Source organism: Vespa crabro, chromosome 1 (assembly GCF_910589235.1).
Source record: "Vespa crabro chromosome 1, iyVesCrab1.2, whole genome shotgun sequence".
Lineage (NCBI taxonomy): Eukaryota > Metazoa > Arthropoda > Insecta > Hymenoptera > Vespidae > Vespa > Vespa crabro.
Window position 1 is genome coordinate 20,942,558 of NC_060955.1, and position 20,000 is coordinate 20,962,557.

Here is a 20,000-nt window from a genome sequence, read left to right on the forward strand (position 1 = left end):
GAATGTTATATCTTTTAGACCCGTCGGCTCAAGCGAGAGCCTTATCTCTTGTTACGAATACGGATGAACTTGAAAATGTGACGCTTAAGAATTGCACGAAGGTGCTAGAATCTATGCAAAACGGTGACTTTGGTTACTGCGACAGTACGATAGCCGAATTTATATCAAAATGTCACAAACTCTTCCCGTACGCTACTGCGTTTCGGCTGCAGGAAACAAAACCTACTGCCAATCATCAAGACAAGGAGAATTCTATTAAGAACTGATCCAGGTACGCGCTATCTAGCGTCGTCACTGGCTTGCTACTACGTAGTTAGGCGAGGCAATCGTGAGAGGCGAAAATATCGAAACTTATCGATCTACGTCGAAAGATTTAAAAAAAAAAAAACGAAAAAAAAAGAAAAATTATTCAATTTAGAAATTAACGAGAGAGAAAGAGAGAGAGAGAGAGAGAGAGAGAGCGAGAGAGAGAGAGAGAGAGAGAGAGAGAGAGACAGAATTGGCGAATAATCAATGAGACAAGTAGCGACAGTATGTACCATAGGTCCATGACTGTTCCTAGATCTTCTACATATAGTGTAAAACAGTGAATGGAACAGTGGCTGGAACGGTGCTGGAAAAAGAAACTTAATCAATTGTAATAAGACGAGATGTGACGGCACCGAGAGAGAGAGACTCCTAAATAAGGTCCCGAATTTTAATATAATTTAACAGAAGGACTGGCATAGATTAATATTATAGAAGAAAAAATATAAGAAAAGAAAGAATGAAAGAATTGGAACAAATTGATCAAAATGCTCTTAGTTTCTCAAGAGCTCGACGATCTTAAATATTACCGTAAGAGGACTGGCTATAAAAGTGAAGAATATTAATAACAGTGTAGGGTGGGTAGGGAGGGGTGGGGGGAGGGGATTTATAGAGAAGTGGATAGGAAAGGGGGTAGGGAATGGGGAGCGGTGCAGTGTGTAAAATAAGACGTGCAAGACTAACGTATTGGTACAAAGAAAAAAAAAAAAAAAAAAAAACAAACAAACAAAGAAACAAAGAAACAAACAAACAAGACTTGTATACATTCATAACGCGCGCGCTTAATGAGTATTTCTACTCAAATATTAAGGGATGTACTGTCTCCAGCGATGCCTAAATATTACACTCTACTGTGTAGAGTCCGCGTAAACTTAGACTATCATCGAGCATCGATTAAAACTGTACCATGCATGTCCGTCGCTGCAGTTGAATGGACCTCGTTCCATATCGTATAAACTGACTAATTCTTCTGGTTCGTCTTACATCATCTTGTGAACTGGTTAAATCAAGTGAATATGCGATATTTCTAATGTTTTTTCTTCTCTAGAAAACAAAATATACATACACATGCACGGATAAACAGACACAGACAGACAGATATACACACACACGCACACACATATATACATACATACATACATACATACATACATACATACATACATACATACATACAAATAAATAAATAAACAAAGAAAATACACACGCGTGTTTGATTAGTTCGTTCGTTCGTTCAGGGTAATGATCTGCGTTTTGATTGGAGACCCTGATGATATTCCATCGAACAGTTTATTAAATGAAAAAGTAGTTGTGCTCATCTACGAAAGTCTCTGTGAAAGTTACTATTAAGAATCATTAAACTGTGCGTATTGTATACGCAAATTACCAAAGTATCTTATAAATTGAAATCAATAAGTGTCGATAAACGAATATCATGCATCTGTATGTGTTAACAGGATTACAGGAGTTTTAATAAAAATAACAGTGAAGCCTACCGGTATAAATCGAGAATCTTTATGATTACCTCGCTTTCGTCTGAGATATTTAAATAGATACTCATAAGTTACGATTCTTTCTTAGCGAAGGTTTCTCAGTTTAAAATACGGCATCGATATCGTAGAATGATAATTACCAAGATAACGATAACGATAATGTTAACGATGATATTCATGATGATGATGACGATGAAGATTACGATGACGATAGTGGTCATGATCATGATCATGATCATGATGATAATAATAATAAAATAATAATAATAATAATAAAATAATAATAATAATAATAATAATAATAATAATAATAATAATAATAATCTTTGTACATACTTCCAGCAATACTTTGCCAATATATAATCTATCTCCAGTCTCTATCTATTTTCCATGGTATAGTAGGATATAATTTTTTCTTTTTTTCTTTCAGTCGAGAAATTATTATTCTGTATGGACGTGCTATGGTTCACATACTCGCTCCATGGTAAATTCGCGAACGTCTCGTAAAATAGCTACGTCCACTTGTAATCAATTATAATATTAACAATATTTATTATACTTAAAGTCTATCCTCCCACAATTTGAAAATGCTAAATATCGAATATAAAAGATATAGAAATCGATGGAATCTTGTATGAAAATATTATCAAATAATCGCAAAACGATACACACAACTTTTAAAAAGAAAAAAGAAAAAAAAGAAAAAAAAAAGAAAGAAAAAGAAAGAAAAAGAAAAAGAAAAAAAAAAAGAGAAAAACAAAGAAAAAAAGCTGTTCATTTTGTAAATGCATGGTATGTGTTCTCAGGGCTATGCAATTAATGCTACAAATAAGCATCTTATCTGTAAGTATCATTCGTTTTCATCGGTAGTCATCTGATCATTATACATATTGTCACAGCTTGAATAACGAATTATATATTAAATATTTCTATACAGTGTAGAAAATTTCCTTCGAAATTCTATGATACGTCGAGTATCATCTTTCTTCGTAAGTTCCCAACGATGCATCTTTATCGATGAATTAATGCGTTAACTATTATGTTATTCGTTTTGGTATATATATATATTTTTTTTTCCTTTTTTTTTTCTTATTTTTTTTGTTTTTTTTTTTTTGGGTTTTTTTTTTGGGTTTTTTTTTTTTTCGAATACAACGCAACTTCTATATGTGACTGTTCAATCTCTCAAACAAGGTTTATATATTAATTGCTCCAATCTTTATCGAAAGTTGTTACCTCTGGTCATGAAAATTTCTATCACGCTCATAAATAATTTAGAAAAATAAATAATGCTGAGTAAGGATCGCACATATTTTTCAGATGTTAAATCCAGATTTGCCTTTAGTCCTTGCCTTGATTCTTGATTTAGATAAGATATAGATGTAAATATTTTACCTATATCCTATATAAATTACATTGTTCCAATGTTTATGGAAAAAGAAAATTATCATGTACACCTTTCTTCATACAGTTAATTCATGGAACAGTCCTTTTTCACAATATACTTTTTCTTGTTAAATTTCTAACAAACGACAAAAAAAAAGAAAAGAAAAGACATTTTAAATTTTAATGAATTTTCACATGTATAGTATGTACATAAGCATATTCATATATACTTATATATATATATAAAATTTTGGACTTAGAATCATTCTATTACTATAACGATATAGAGACATTAAACATGTAGTTTCAATTGTCCTTATTTTACTGTTTCAAAGAAGTTGTACTACATGCTTCTATCATGCCATACTATATCCTTTCTCATCCATTACATTTGTACAGCAGATAATTCATAAAAGAAAAACTACTGTGTTATATATACTTAATATTATACTTGTATTATTACAAAAATTAATTCATTTTCTGTACATTAGTTTATTTATTTCTTACATATCCACTAAACCGATAAAAGTGGAAAATAAAACTAACTATATGTGTAAAAAAAATTAAAAGAAGTGGTATTCTCTATCTGCGTTTGTACCTATTCATCATTAAATTTTATATGTAAATATTGACTGATATTTCTGAGAATACCAATCTTTGCAGCAGTAAGTCACAATTGTGACTTCATGGTGACTTCTTATTTAAATAAGATTTGACCTATACCATGTCAAGAAGAAAATAAATAATAAATAAACAAATATATACATAATCTATATAAAAATATTATTTTATTAAACTTTTCATTTCAATTGCATTTTTTTTTCTCTCTTCGCTCGCTTCATCGGTTTTCTCTACATTCGTCGAACTATTATCATTTTCCAATGATAAAGTTGATTTATCACAGTAGTTATCATTGTGATTCTGTACGTCACAGCTAGTCTCAACAACGTCAGATTCCAAATTTTTCATATTTGAAAAATAATTAATTTCATTAAAATCAATCACAATTTTATCGTTCTTAGGTATATATCGTCTATAATAAAAGGCAAAATAAATTTTAATATTTTAAATATCCATTAAGTATAATATTGGATTGGCAACTAAGTGATTGCGGATTTTGTCGTTTCCTTCTTATTTGAAATCCGGGAATTACTTAGTTGCCAACCCAATAGTTTAAAAAAGAAATTAAAAACATACATGTACATAACTTTTGCGGCATCAAACATTCTTTTTGCTGCTATGGTTTTAATTTTATGACTGTATTTATCTGACATATAAATAACAGTCTTCAATCCAGATTGTATAATTACTTTTGCACATTCATTACATGGAAAAAGACCAACATACATTCTACACTTCTTCAATTTATTAGAATTTTTGTTCAATATAGCATTAACTTCCGCATGACACACTGTAAAGATAAATTATTATTATTAATTAATTAATTTTGAAATAATACAATACCAATGCCATATTCTTACCGTATAGCCTTTTTTCATTCAATTTATTGACAGAATTTTTTTCCCAAGGAAATATATCATCGCTACAACCTCTGGGCATACCATTGTATCCAACACCTACTATTTTGTTATCATTATCAACTATACAAGCTCCTACACGAGTAATTGGATCTTTACTACGCTTTGCAATTAAAAATGCTACGGCCATAAAATATTCATCCCAATCCATATACGTTGATCTTTTACATTTGATACTGTTAGTTTGGCTGTATATACAAATTGCATATAAATAAATTGATGTTTTATCTATTTGATAGATATTGTAATAATTTTACAAAAGAAAAAAAAAATGTATTATTATTTACCATTTTTCATTATGTAACGTAGTATCTACACTCATCTTCAATAATTTTTCTAATATATACACTTTTATTAGATTTACACATAAATATCAATTGAAAAATCATCAATTATAAAATTTATCATTATCTTATTGATACGTATTGAAGATACACTTTATTTATTATCTTTATTTATCTATTTATCTATTTATTTATTTATTTATTTATTTATTTATTTATTTTACACATTGATATTAACGATATATATAAAACTTTCAAGTAACGTAGACATTCGTTCGTATTTAAAGAAAAAAAAAATAATATAAACGATGGGATATATCTCCAATGAAGGTACGACTTCCGCCGGAATAAATTCCCTATTTCTATTCTCATCGATATTTTCTCTAATTCTTTGAAATATAAATTATCGTTTGACATTTAAATTTATAAGATAAGCTTTACGAAGAAAAAGAAAAATTCGAAATAATTTTCTTTCGTATAAATTTATATTTTTTTTACTTAAAAAAAAAAAAGAAAAAAAAAAAAGAAAGAAAGAAAAATTACGTCTCACGTACTACCATTTCCTATACTTTTCAATCATATCCATTGTATTTATTTTCTAGTGATTTATTTCCCATCGTATATATAAATTTTAATATTTATTTAATTATCTTCTACGTGTATATTAATAATCTTCGATCAATAATTACTGAAAATACTGAGATACGTATGAAAAAAAAAAAAAAAGAAAAAAAAATGGAAAAAAAGAAAAACAAAACAAAACAAAAATTACCAAAATTGTATAATAGCCGACTTCAGCGCCGCCTGTTAACACAATCACGAATTATTTATTATTTCTACGAGTATACATTCCGTTCAATCTTATTGACTATCGTATAAGTGCCGTCTCCTTCATCGTCTCCTTTAGAAAAATTAAGAGACATTCAGAGATACATCACGTTTATTCATACATACATATATATATACATATATATATATTCATATATGTATATATAAATAGTGAACTAATTTAAATAGCAGTAAACCCATAAAAAAAAAAAAATGGCATTAAATATTTTCAAGTCCCGAATTTTAAATCTTTGTCATTTCAAAGATCTTCCAGTAATTCTTAATTTAAGATTGTCCTTAAGCACATCACGAACGTGCAACAGTAGACAGGTATTAAATTAAATTTGAATGACATTGTAACGGTATAAACGTGATATATAATTTAAAAAAAGAAAAAACAAAAAACAAAACAAAACATATATCAAAGATTCTTTTATCCGTGTTACAAAGAAACAAAAAAAAAGTGGAAATTAGTATTTTTCTTGTGATAACAAATGAGATGCTGGTTTTTATGTAATCATTCAAGTGCCAACTTAAGATAAAATTGTTCACGGCGTTTCTAAAAGGATATCGATTTTTATTTATTTATTTAGTGTATAATATTTGTGTTAAAAAAGGATATGATATGTTAATTAATATTTAATAAAGATGTCTCTGTCATTTGAATGATAAAAAAGAAAAGAAAAAGAAAAAAAAGACAAAGCGAAACAAATGCTAGCAATCTCTTTTCAATTATCTTCAATAATTTATGTAAAGTTGGATAATCCGTACATATTTCTTTGAAATTTTCTACAAAAAAAAAAAAAAAAAGAAAAAAAAAAAAGAAATCACTTAAGTATTAATCTATCTTATTTCAAAAGTTATAAAATATTATCTATATTATTTATGTGCAATTGCTTTTGTCCATATAAATTGTGAACAGTTTAATCACTCTACATAATACTGATTATGTATGGTCACACATATTATCACCAACATTTATTCTACCATTTATCTCATAATTCACATGATTACATATTCTTTTATCCTTCACTTCCACAGCTTCCATATTGAGATAAACACATACTTTTTATTGTTATTATTAATATATATCAACTAACTCAAAGATGGTAAAATTACTATTATAAATAATTGTATGATATTGTTTTTATTAATATATTAAGCTTTCAATCATTGTTCCAGAATTGTGAGAAAACAGGATACAGAATTGAAAAAGATACATTTGGAGAATTAAAAGTTCCTAATGATAAGTATTATGGAGCACAGACTGTACGATCGATGATGAATTTTGCTATTGGAGATTCATTTGAACGCATGCCTGTAAGATATATTGTTATATTAAAATATATTTAAATTCTTATAAAAATATATATTCGTTATATTAATATATTTAATTTTTACTATTAATAAATTTTTTTTTTTTTTTTTTTTTTTATATAAACATTTATTGATCTTTTTAGTATGGTATTATTGTTGCAATGGGAATATTAAAGAAAGCTACAGCTGAAGCAAATAAAGAATTTGGGTTGGACCCAAAAATCGCTGATGCGATTAGTAAGGCTGCTGATGATGTTATAAGTGGTAAACTTTATAATGAACATTTTCCATTAGTGATTTGGCAAACAGGTTCTGGAACTCAAACAAATATGAATGTTAATGAGGTTTGTTTTTCATATTTAACTTAACATATTTAATATACTTCTATAATATACTTGTAATGCTTTTATATAGTTTTTCTTTATTTTTTTCTCTCTCTCTCTCTCAAAAATATGTTAAATAGGTGATTTCCAATCGCGCAATTGAATTACTTGGTGGAAAACTTGGATCAAAAATACCAGTTCATCCCAATGATCATGTAAACAAGTCACAAAGTTCTAATGACACATTTCCAAGTGCAATGAACATAGCTGTAGCATTAGAAATTAACAAAGTACTTCTGCCAGGTTTAGAATGTTTATTAGAGGCATTAAAAGCAAAAGTAGAAGAATGGAAGGATATAATTAAAATTGGAAGAACTCATACACAAGATGCAGTACCTCTTACATTGGGACAAGAGTTTTCAGGTTTAAAATTTGATCAAAGAAATGTAAATAATTGAAAATTGATTAGCATATATCTAAGATTTTTAATTTTAGGCTATGCGACACAAATTCAAAATGGAATTTGTAGAGTAAAAGATACTCTTCCAAGGTTATATGAATTAGCATTAGGTGGTACAGCAGTTGGGACAGGATTAAATACGCCAAAAGGATTTAGTGAAAAGGCAATTGCAGGAATTGCTAAGTTAACTAATTTACCATTTGTCCCAACACCAAATAAATTTGAAGGTCTTGCTACGCATGATGCTATGGTTGAAGTACATGGTGCATTAAATACCGTTGCCGTATCTATGATGAAGGTATACATGTTTTTTTTTTTTTTTTACTTTTTTTTTTTTTACTTTTTTAAATTACGTAACATACAGTTTGTATAAACTTACTTTTATTCACTTATCAGATAGCAAATGATATTCGATTTTTGGGAAGTGGTCCTCGTTGCGGTTTAGGAGAATTATCCTTACCGGAAAATGAACCAGGCAGTTCAATTATGCCAGGAAAAGTTAATCCTACTCAATGCGAAGCAGTTACAATGGTTTGTTGTCAAGTGATGGGAAATCTTGTTGCCACATCTGTTGCTGGAAGTAATGGTCATTTCGAACTTAATGCATTTAAACCAGTAATAGTAGCCAATACATTACGATCTACAAGATTGTTAGGAGATGTTGCTGTATCGTTTACAAAGAATTGCGTTGTTGGAATAAAAGCAAATAAGGATCATATAAGCAAATTATTGAACGAAAGCTTAATGTTAGTTACTGCTCTTAATCCACACATTGGATATGATAAGGTACGTTTGTTTCATTATAATAATTAATATAAACTAATGTGATGCATAAATTTGACAAAAAATATTTTTTAGGCTGCTATTATCGCTAAACAGGCTCATAAAGAAGGAAGTACTTTAAAAGAATCTGCATTGAAAAATGGAATAACTGCTGAACAATTTGATCAATGGGTCAGACCTGAAAATATGCTTGGACCTAAATAAATTTATAGAAAATAACATAAAATGTGTTATTTTTGAAATAGCTTATTTTGAAAAGTACATACATTTTTTGTTTTTGTTTTTTTTTTTTTTTTTTTTTTTTTTTATAGAGAATTCTTCCCTTTATACAAAAGAGCACTGAAAAAAATGTTCTATAACATTATTAAAATCTTTATTATAATACCATCTTTTATCAACAATCACAGTTTTATATTTGTAATTGTTACCATGTATAATTAAATGTAATTGATAAAATTAAATAAATATTTATTTATCGTTGGTTTAATATCATTTTATATAAATTTTAACGAGAATATATATGGATTATAAACGAAGTTAATACTAAGTATGATGTTGCGTAACTGGCATTAGTATCATATCAGAAATATGTTGTAATACATCTTTTTTATAAGATGCTGCACATGTTTTATCATATTTATAGGTCAAAGTGTAATAATCTCGATAGTTCTAAAAAAATTTTCATCTAAACTTTCATTCGTATATTGTAGATAGAACGTGTAAACAAAATGTTACCTCAATTTCGAACGATTATAAGAATGTTTAGTGCACGTAATTATAATAAAGTTGGTATAATTGGCGTGCCTTTTGAAAAAGGACAGGTATATTTAAATTATAATATTTCATTTTATTGATAATAATTATGAATAAATTATAAATATTAAATACTCTTTCTTTTTCTCAATATGTTGTAGCGAAAGGAAGGTGTTGCCCTAGGACCTAAAGTAATCAGAGGAACTGGTCTTATAAAAGAATTAGAAGTATTAGGTAATTAATTTTCATTGTAAATATTTAAATAATAGATCTACTTAAAAAGTATATATTTCTAATAGGTTTAGATGTTCAAGATTATGGAGATATAAAATATGAAGCAAAAGGTACAAGTGATGTAAATAATATGACACATTTAGGAGATGTAGCAGCATGTACTAGACTTTTATCTGAACAAGTTCAACAAATATTAAAAGATGGCCGATGTGTATTAACACTTGGAGGAGATCACAGCGTAGGCATTGGTACTATAGATGGTCATGTTAAAGTATGCTTTAAAAAAAAATTATTTGTTTTCAATGAATGATATATAATAGACATTAAACTAACTTTCTATCACTATAGGCAATGAAAGATGTTGCAGTACTATGGGTCGATGCGCATGCTGATTTAAATACTAATAAAACTAGTGGAAGTGGAAATGTTCATGGAATGCCTGTAGCATTATTAACAACTGAACTTTCTGATTACTGGCCACATTTACCTGGAATGGATTGGCAACAACCAATGTAACTTTATATATTATGTCTTTAATTATTTAAACATTAAATAAATATGAATTTATTTTAACATGAAACGAATAGTATTTATGTTCTATGACAGAACATATATAATGTGTGTATATATAATTTCAGGTTATCTATTAGAAATGTGGCTTACATTGGATTAAGATCTGTAGATAGTTATGAAAGATTAGTTATTGAAAAATTTGGTATTTCTGCTTTTGGAATGGAAGATGTTGAAAGATTTGGTAATCTTTATTTTCTAAATTGAACATCCATCTTTATCTCTATTATAAATTATCTATTTTAGGCATTCATAATACAATTTCTATGGCATTGGACAGAATTGATCCTGAAGGAGTAAAATCATTGCATGTTAGTTTTGATATTGATTCTCTAGATCCCTTGGAAGCTCCAAGTACAGGAACTGCAGGTATGTAATATAAAATTTTTATAATTTAGTACAAATTTTATGAATTATATTGTAAATAAACATTATCTTGTTTATTTTTTAACAGTACGTGGTGGATTAACTCTTCGAGAGGCAATTCATATAATGGAAGAAGTGCATAGAACGCATAGATTAAATGCTATTGATTTAGTAGAAGTAAATCCTTATATCGGTGATCAACGTGATGTTAAATTAACTACAGAGGCTGCAATATATATTATACAAGCTGCTTTAGGATATACCAGACGTGGTTTGAAAGTTCCTAAAGGCATTACTGATATGCCATTACAAACATTTAGATAACATGGAAATAAATATCTATTTTAATGCGAACATACATGTCCTTTTTTTTTTATATACATAAACAAATATTGATTACATTAGAGTAATTTTTTATAATTAATATATTACAAATCTAACTATGATATATTTGGCACAATTGAACTGTCATCTTTGATCACAAACACTTTATTAGGTATTTCTTTAATCGTCAGTTCTACCTTATAAATATTGGCAATCAATTTTTTCTCAGAATTTTCATCTATAAAAGCTTCGATACGTAATTCCCCAGATTTTTCAGATCCCTTGACAGGAACTGTAAGCCAAGTAATATTTTTCTCTGATCCATTTTTTTTCTCATCACTTATATTCACTCTTTTTTCTTGTATTGGACTTCCTAATAAATCTAATGCTTTTGGATGATTGTATAAATATTGCATTCCATCTTTATACAGTTTAATTTCACGAAGCTCATTCTGTAATTTGAAGCGAAATGCATATCCCATTCCAGCTACTACAAAACCAGTAATACTAGCAATTTTTGCTAACGTTTTAAGGGAGATCATCTGCATCAAATAAATGATTTGTGTTACACACAAAGTTACTGAAATGCTTTATATTTTGATAAATAAAAAAAAAAAAAAAGAAGATTATTCTCTTATTCTAACACAAATTTTACCTGAAACAGATTTCACTTCTTTAATTTATTAATTTAAATTATATTTGTATATGAGAAATTAAAACAAAAAAATTGTTTAATTCCCAACATTACCTTTGTAATTGCTTCGAAAATTTGAGGTTACGTCATATCTGTACGATTCCTGATTTATTAGTTTAGTAATTTATAAAAATGTTATCATGCAGATAATGTAAATATTAAAAAAAAAAAAAAAGCTATTAACTATTTCGAACCAACTATTTTGAAAAATTATATATTAACATGCGTCAAATATTTACATGTAATATATTTTCATAGCATCACTCCCTTATATGGCATAGAGAGACAAGAGATCAATATATGCAACTTCAGCGACAAGTACGGACAAAATATGAACTATAAGGGCAAACAAGGAATTATATACCTCTTATGCATAACCTAAGAATCGAGTTAGTCTATGACAAAAATTTTTATATTAAAATTTTTTTTTTTCAAAGAAAAAACTTTTTTGAAAGTTTGAAAAAAAATCATATCCATGCTTGAACCTTCGTCTTTAAAATGAGACCTTATTCATCGAAATCGTTCAAGAATTATGCCGTATACTCGTTTTTATATTGGCAAGAACGAATCAATGACGTTTATTGGTGCATGGGAGCAAATCGAAGAAGAGAATAAAAAAACTGAATCTAGCTATTATTATTAGCATTGCGATTTCTTTTATTTATTCATTTATTTATTTCGTTTTCTCTTGCGCGTAACATTCTTAATCGATCGATTATTTCTAAACATACTGGCGTTACAACAATTTACACACTAGGCTTAAGAAATGTATGTGCAATTTTGAGTAGAAACTAATTCTACAAGTAGCTTTTGCTTGCATTTGTAAGTAATTTATATTTTTAATTCTTTTTAACTACTGCCATAAATTCCGATCCGGATATAGTATCGTCTTCATTTCTTTTTATATATACAAAAGATTACAAAAACTGAACCAATACAAATATCGTGTGGTGTCGTGTATATATATATATATATATATATATATATATATATATATATATATATATATATATATACATATATATAAATATATATAAATGAATATATTTTGTATTATGCATAAATATGCATCACAGTAGTTCCATAAAACATGTACACTTGTGATAAATCTTATGAGAAACAATATACAGATTAAACGTACACACACACACATATATATATATATATATGTATGTATTTATATATATAAATATAAATACATAAAGGTCGAGCCAAAGGGAAATTAGGGAACTTTAAATGATATTGAATACACTGCTGTACATGAGAGGAATATTTATTATAGCTTAAATAAATCTATAGATTTTGGAGAATTATAACATATGAATAATAGTTAATTTCAAATGCCTTATACGAAAAGAAACGTTCCACCAAATATATACTATTCTGTTGGAGATACTTCTGAGTGCGAGTGAACACATTAGATATTGCACAACGACGATATACCGGCTAATGACTTGACGAAACATTATTTTCTAATTTAATCAAATTGGCTAATCAACTGCGATACACAATATTCTTTAAATGTACTCATAAAAAAATCTTGATTTGTCAAATTCAAAAACCTGGTGATATATATAAGATCGATAAATTCGTAGATAATGCAACCTGAAAAAAGATTTTTCTATAGGGGACAGTTAGAAAGTGTTGTATATTATAATCAATCAATTTCTAATGTGTTCAATCGCGCTGAACACATTAGAAAGTCTTCAACAGAATGGTAAACATTCAACGAACGTTCTCTCCCATAAGAGAAATTTTAAATGAAATATTATCATGTTCTATAATTCTTCAAAATCTGTAGATTTATTTAAGATATAATAAATATTCCTGTTATCTCAAGCAATATTCCGAATATCATTCAAAATCACGAACATTCCCGTGATCTACCCTTTATATATAAATATATAAATATATATATATATATATATATATATATATATGTATATATATATATGTATATATATATATGTAGATAAATTAAGACTAGATGAGAATATCAGGTTACCACTTCTAATCCTACAGCCAATACACATCGAGTGTAATATTAAAGTACAACTCAGAAGCAAGAATGGTTGTTTCAAATACAACGCACGCGGTACGATGATGGTTGCAGAGCATTGGCAAGAAGAAGAGAGCAATCATTGTTTTGGACTTTTGAGTATCTCCGAAGAAAATCGACTGTACACACTCACTAAGTAGGACAGAGAACTAAAACAGAAAGATAAAAATATTAAGTAATCTTTTTTTCTAAAACAATTATTCTTCATATGTTATTGATAATTCATTGGATTATTTACCTTTGAGAATATAATCTGTTAGCAAAGTTGGTACAGTTGGACTATCTTCGCTAATTGCTTTCAATACTGCAAAAGAAAAAAAAAATATATCATACATTAAAATAATAAAAATGCAAATTTCTTGTTTTTTATTATCATTATTCTTAATCTTAGTAATACGTATAAAATCTTTAAAGCTATAAATTTTACTTTTAATGATAGATCGAGTCTAACAAGAATATTTATTTTAATCCTAATTGTGTCTGTGGTGTATAAGGTCATCCCCGGACCAATTTTGAGCTCAATTAAAACAATTTGCGTTATTGCATTGATTCATAATTTTTTTTTCTTTTCTTTTTCTTTTTTTTATAATGACAGAATTGTAAATACGTTTTCGAATCAATTAATTATTATTTCCGAGGTTTCAAAAAAATATACAGTATTTCTTTTTGGAATCAAAATTAATTCCTCATTCTGTATAAATGACAGCTGTTCGAGGTGCCTGGGGGAGTAACGCTTAAGTGAACGACTTAATTTAAGTACACAAAACTGAAATTATTTTGAGGTTTACACACAACTAGGATTAAATCAGAACAGTTATTGCGATGATGAATAGAAAAACAAAAAACAAAAAACAAAAAAACAAAAAAAAACAAAACAAAACAAAAAAAATATTGGATTGAATTACTTTTAATAAGGACTTGCAGAGCCTGATTATTCGGTGGTCCGCTGTCCGTGTGATATGGAATAACAGTGGTCAAATATTTCGATTCTTGCAATGACCTATGCTGCGGTAACGGACTAGTACCATTCTGCATTTGGTTTTTCTTCTTTGTAACGTGATGCTGTCTTCGTCGATTTTGTACTGCCAACAAAAGCGAGATAAATTGATTCTTCAATTCCTTTTCGTATTCCAGCTCATCTCTTAATGCGAGTTCAGCTACGAGAGTCTCACTCAATGCTCCAACAAGCGATTCCATTTCTCCGAATAGTTCGGTAAGTTGATTCGAAGTCAATTGTTTCAATTCTGAAATTTTTTCCATTTTGTAATATCTTGAAAATAAACGATACACACACACACACACACACACACACACACACACACACACACACACACACACACACACACACACACACACACACACACACACACATACATACATAGGGTCTTCCATTCAATCATTTTAAATATCTCCAGAATGTTTTTAATAATACACGATAAGATAATATAAAAATATTTTGAAGATAGTTAATTCAAAAAGGATATACATACATACATTTCCTATACTTGAAGAATCTTATTTTAAAAAGGTAAAAGAAGAAGAAACAGTAGAAAAAAAGTCTCCCCATACTTTTCTCATGTAATGGCGAGCCAAGAACTTCTCTACTCCTTTCCAATGCCTCGTCGCTGTCAAGCAAGGAACCATCGGAATCAGGTGATCTTTCCATAGACGGACTCTCCTAAAATATTAATAAAAAAAAAAAAAAAAAAAAAAAAAAAAAAGAAGAAGAAAAATAAATAAATAAAAAAATAATGATAAAAACAAAAAATAAAAATAAAAATAAAATAAAAAAGAAAAAAGAAAACGAAAGAGAACAAAGAAGAGTAGTAAACGTTAGATCATTATTTCTCATTAATTGGACAATATTGTGATCGTTGATTTTTCAAGAATATTTTACCTGCATAATGTCATCTATCTCACGAAGTACCTCTTCAGCTGTTTTCAAGGGTTCCTCTGGGCTATGAGTATCGGTGCTGCTAGATAATATTAATGCGTGCATATCCAAATCCGTTGCTACAGCTTCGTCCTCGCTACTTAAATCTTCTAATTCTGGTCTGAAGCGAATGGGGAGAAAACAAAAAATAAATGACGGTAAAGTTAAAAAAAAAAAAAAAAAGAAAAAAAAAATTCTTCTACTCCTTTCTTATTTATTTATTTTTATTTATTGTTTTTTTATTTATTTTTTATTAATCTATACCTTTCCAATGAAATTGGTGCCTCGTTAAGATTCAATGCTGGCATGTGCATTTTTCTTGCATAAGACTTGCTCCAGTCGATTGGTAAAATATTGCCAAAAGTACCGGTTATAGTCCACCACATCCTATACATAAAAGAAAACAGATTAGTATTGTCGAAAAGACATGTCGCTAAAGATACTTCTACTATTTCAATTACGCGTACCATTGCATCGAGCTGACTCATATCCTTTTCGTGATATCATTATATATCAAGAATAACTTACCACAGTCTAAATTTCCACGAGCTTTCGCAATTAATATGTCGTCATTTCTAATAATATCATCGTTCCCCAAATGCTTTACATAGGTATCTTTTGAATTCCATAAAAAAAAAAAAAAAAAAAAAAAAAAAAGAGTAATAAAAAGTAAGATAAAGAGAATGGAATAAGGAAAGAAATAATTTTTATCATACTAAAGTGTGAAGAAAATAAAAATGAACGATCGATGTAATTGAATGTAAACTGAGTAAATTATGAAGAGAATTGAAAAAAAAAAATAAAAAGAAAAAAAAAATGAAAAAAGAAGGAAAAGAAAACAGATTTCATTTAAAATGACAACAGTATTAATTAATATTAATCTTTTAGTTAAAAAAAGAAAGAAAAAAAGAAAAATTAGAAAATACAAATTAAATTAGAATGAAAACATCATTAATTAGTATTAATTTAAATTAATTTATATAATTGAATAATTCAATAAAATAAATTAATTTAATTATGTAAATAAATTACTTGAAATTATTAATTTTGAATGTACAATGAGGATGGTTAAAAATAAATGTTATTATCAAGAAAATTATCGTGAATAAAAATTATATATTGGAATGATAATACGACTGAATGATATTAAATTTAATAAAGTCATAATAAATCGAGAGAAATTCAGGTTTTTAGATTGAAAATAAAAAAAAAAAAAAAAAAAAAAAAAAAAAAAAGACCAAAGAAAAAAAGAAAGAAAAAAAGAGAGAAAGAAAATTCCAACGAAGGAAATTTCGATCTCGAGGGAGAACGATAACACCATTTGAGATTTTCCCATGTTGCATGTAAGAGGAAATTGCAAATCCACTAACATAATCTCACATTTCAAATCGGATCTCTAACAGCTTCGGATAGATCTAAAAGTAAGTGGAAGTTGGTTGGTAGCAGCGGAAGTTATGATGATGATGAATATTTGAGAGAGAGAGAGAGAAAGAGAGAGAGAGAGAGAGAGAGAAAGAGAAAGAGAGAGAGAAAGAGAGAAAACAAAGAGAGAACGAGAGCCCATTGCTTCGCTCGATGATGTCGCATTCGTTTAACCCCTCGACTAATCGAGGTCAATTCGACCCACTCGTGTCTCTTTATTTGAAAGAGAAAGAAAAAAAGAAAAAAAGAAAAAAAGAAAAAAAAAAAAGAAATACAAAGAGAAAGACGGATAAGTAGATCAAATTATTTTTACTTCTTTTCTTTTCTTTTCCTTTTATATGATAATTAAATAAATAAATATAACATTATCATATATCATATAGGTATGAATAAAAAAAAGAATAAAAAAGAGTAATAAAAAATAGAAAAATTAAGAGAGAGAGAGAGAGAGAGAGAGAGACAACAAAAAGAAAATTATAGAAGAGTCAATTTTAATTTGATCAAGTTTACTAATATATACAAGATTTATAATATAGATAATATACAACGAGAGAAAGAAGAAAATAATATTGCAATATACATGCTATCTCATCCTGTAGATGTACGAGCAAATACTACGAAACAGACTGAAGTTCAAAAAAAAAAAAAAAAAAAAAAAAAAAAAAAAATGTTTATTAAGAATAATTCACACGGCTCTGAGATATAATTACAAAGGCATGCGAACATTCTCTCTTCTTTTTTTTTTTTTATTTCTGATCTTTCCGATGGAAATGGAATCCATGGATTTTTTTTAATGGATTCCTATTAAGTTTTTTATTCGCATATTTCTATAATAGTAGTATGTATTTCAAATTGTCTGTATTCAAATTCATATGTTGTAAAAAAATTATGCATCATTCATGAAACAATCGACATTTTAACGATTGACCAACAAATTCATACTTCATGCTATAGAAATACATTATTTTACAAAAATCAAGCCAATTTGTGCATTTTGATGAATTGTGGAGGTCATTGATCCTGTTCGAGATAATCCAATTTAAAAATATTAACATAATCTGACGATTATTTTTCAAATTGTAATATAGAAAAGTAAATACTTTAAAACTTAAAATACCAGATTATCTGGTGAAGGATCAATAGTAGCAATGTATTATTAAATATGAAATATATTGATTGCAAAAGACCTAGAATACTATATAAATATGGAAAAAAAAGAATACGGTTATAAGTACCCATTAAAAAAAAAAAAAAAAAAAAAAAAGAAATTATGTCGGTCATTATAATTCTAAAAGGTCAATTATACTAAAAAAGAAAACAAAGAAAAAAAAATTTGTACGTGTACTTTATAGCTGACTCAGAGCCATGCAATTTTTTCTTATTAAACTTTCTTGATACTTCAATAAGTCGTGAGATATTTGCTCTGATATTTATGGATGAAGCAGTTATGCGGAATAATAAATAATAATAATTACAACTAATTAGATAAAAAGAAAAGAAATTAAATAGGCTTAATTATATAATTATATAATTCGATTTTTTACTAATAATCAAATTTATAAGATTTCTTTTTTATTTTATTACACACACACACACACACAAAATTTTAATATAAGATTTCAAAAATAAATCAATTGATATGAAAGGTTATGTAATTAACCCTTTATAATACGATATAAAAAAATAAAGAGAGAGAAAAGAAAATTAAAAAAGTAAGAGTTACAATCTAACTCTTGTGATTATGAATTTTAACGAGTATCATTATAAAAACATATGTTTTTTGATATTTCATATACGTGACAGAGATTATTTTCAAAATTATACGAACATCTTAAAAATGATTTACAACAGAAAATATTTCAGTTTGATTGAAAAATAAAAAAAATAAAAAAAAACAGGAAATTATAAGTTCATTTACATTTTGTAATTATAATCGTGTTAACTTAATTTAAACTAATACTATAGAATTCTTCTTCTTTTTCTTCTTCACAGCTTCTTCAATATCGATATTTACTTTTTTCGTAATGTTTTGAGAGTACGAAAATATTCGTGATAAAATTGACGAAATATGCGGTAACAGATCCATCATATCCTTATCTATTTAGTTCGTAAGTGATCGATTAGTCACATAAAATGGAAATAATTGAATATTTTTCGTATATTTTCGAGCTTCTTCTTCTTCTTTTTTTTATTTTTTTGAACGGAAGATCTAAAAAATTTCACTTAGTCCACTAGTAAAATAAACAAAAACAGAATTATATTTATACATCGACTTTGCAAAGCCATTAAACGATACATATAAAAATTTCTCTTTCTATAAATTCCTCTAGATCATTAAAATATAAACAATTGTAATATAAAATAAATCATAAAGTCAATTCTTTTCTCAATAATTTCGAAATAAAATTAATCCTTTATATTAGTCATAATAATCAGAACAAATAATAATTCTCTTATGCGATCGTTTACTGAATAGACTTTGAATTGTTTATCCGATGATTCTCGATTAATTCATCTCTCTAATGATCTAATGAACTCTAAACTTTCCTATATAATGAACATACAAACTATTTTTATATTTAAATATTTAACGCAAATAAAACTTTTGCAATCTTCGAATTAGACAAAACATTTATGAGAAAGAAAAAAAAGAAAAAAAGCAGAAAATAAAGATACATCGACTCGAGTAATTCATTTAGATTTTCGTGACATCGAAAATAGGATAGAAAAGAATGTAATCGATAGGACGATGTATGTATAATAATTATCGAGAGAGAGGGATAGAGAGAGAAAGATGAACGAAGGTGGAATATATTTTTGAAACTTAATCTTCCATCTTTCACTTTTAAAATCTGATCAATGACTTTGGCAAAAGATCTATGGGAATAAAAAAAAAAGAAGAAGAAGAAGAAGAAAAAAGATACAATGAC

General features: G+C 27.5%; 6 protein-coding genes across 10 annotated transcripts in view; 3 read left to right on the forward strand and 3 right to left on the reverse strand.

Moving 5' to 3' along the window:
* LOC124428812 (N-alpha-acetyltransferase 15, NatA auxiliary subunit) overlaps nt 1-1,811 on the forward strand; it is a 43,163-nt gene extending 41,352 nt beyond the window's left edge. Inside the window, exon 11 of the mRNA XM_046973325.1 lies at nt 1-1,811. This exon is cut by the window's left edge and continues 246 nt beyond it. Within this exon, the coding sequence (XP_046829281.1) occupies nt 1-266 (266 nt within the window). The 3' untranslated portion in view covers nt 267-1,811.
* Nucleotides 1,812-2,844: 1,033 nt separating this feature from the next.
* LOC124428841 (deoxycytidylate deaminase) lies at nt 2,845-5,691 on the reverse strand. Its single transcript, XM_046973393.1, has 4 exons — nt 5,008-5,691; nt 4,664-4,908; nt 4,380-4,593; nt 2,845-4,215 (listed from the first exon to the last, which is right to left on the reverse strand). The coding sequence occupies exons 1-4, from the start codon at nt 5,040-5,042 to the stop codon at nt 3,966-3,968; spliced, it is 744 nt and encodes a 247-aa protein (XP_046829349.1). The 5' UTR covers nt 5,043-5,691; the 3' UTR covers nt 2,845-3,965.
* A 164-nt stretch (nt 5,692-5,855) lies between these two features.
* On the forward strand, nt 5,856-9,202 carry LOC124428817 (fumarate hydratase, mitochondrial-like). 3 transcript variants are annotated; one of them, XM_046973348.1, is made up of 8 exons: nt 5,856-6,162; nt 6,874-6,941; nt 7,015-7,152; nt 7,293-7,493; nt 7,613-7,895; nt 7,968-8,230; nt 8,329-8,718; nt 8,791-9,202. In XM_046973348.1, the coding sequence occupies exons 2-8, from the start codon at nt 6,939-6,941 to the stop codon at nt 8,917-8,919; spliced, it is 1,407 nt and encodes a 468-aa protein (XP_046829304.1). In that variant the 5' UTR covers nt 5,856-6,162; nt 6,874-6,938; the 3' UTR covers nt 8,920-9,202. The 3 variants fall into 3 exon arrangements, with proteins under 3 accessions (XP_046829304.1, XP_046829295.1, XP_046829314.1); XM_046973358.1 differs by lacking the exon at nt 5,856-6,162 and adding an exon at nt 6,697-6,782; XM_046973339.1 differs by lacking the exon at nt 6,874-6,941.
* A 15-nt stretch (nt 9,203-9,217) lies between these two features.
* Nucleotides 9,218-10,992, forward strand: LOC124428837 (arginase, hepatic). Its single transcript, XM_046973385.1, has 7 exons — nt 9,218-9,536; nt 9,630-9,702; nt 9,768-9,973; nt 10,051-10,214; nt 10,341-10,456; nt 10,519-10,641; nt 10,727-10,992. Exons 1-7 carry the CDS (start codon nt 9,444-9,446, stop codon nt 10,960-10,962), a joined length of 1,011 nt encoding a protein of 336 aa, XP_046829341.1. The 5' UTR covers nt 9,218-9,443; the 3' UTR covers nt 10,963-10,992.
* On the reverse strand, nt 10,960-12,140 carry LOC124428850. Of its 3 annotated transcripts, none has more exons than XM_046973416.1 (2): nt 11,711-12,140; nt 10,960-11,504 (listed from the first exon to the last, which is right to left on the reverse strand). In XM_046973416.1, exon 2 carries the CDS (start codon nt 11,502-11,504, stop codon nt 11,079-11,081), a length of 426 nt encoding a protein of 141 aa, XP_046829372.1. In that variant the 5' UTR covers nt 11,711-12,140; the 3' UTR covers nt 10,960-11,078. The 3 variants fall into 3 exon arrangements, with proteins under 3 accessions (XP_046829372.1, XP_046829361.1, XP_046829381.1); XM_046973405.1 differs by having other exon boundaries at nt 10,960-11,617; XM_046973425.1 differs by lacking the exon at nt 11,711-12,140 and adding an exon at nt 11,618-11,635.
* Nucleotides 12,141-12,289: 149 nt separating this feature from the next.
* Nucleotides 12,290-20,000, reverse strand: part of LOC124428830 (fasciculation and elongation protein zeta-2) — a 15,826-nt gene continuing 8,115 nt past the window's right edge. The window contains exons 3-8 of the mRNA XM_046973371.1: nt 15,913-16,035; nt 15,613-15,769; nt 15,285-15,393; nt 14,621-14,959; nt 13,954-14,019; nt 12,290-13,864 (exon numbers count right to left, since the gene is read on the reverse strand). Coding sequence (XP_046829327.1) covers nt 13,848-13,864; nt 13,954-14,019; nt 14,621-14,959; nt 15,285-15,393; nt 15,613-15,769; nt 15,913-16,035 — 811 coding nt within the window. The 3' untranslated portion in view covers nt 12,290-13,847. The remainder of the gene's footprint in view (nt 13,865-13,953; nt 14,020-14,620; nt 14,960-15,284; nt 15,394-15,612; nt 15,770-15,912; nt 16,036-20,000) is intronic.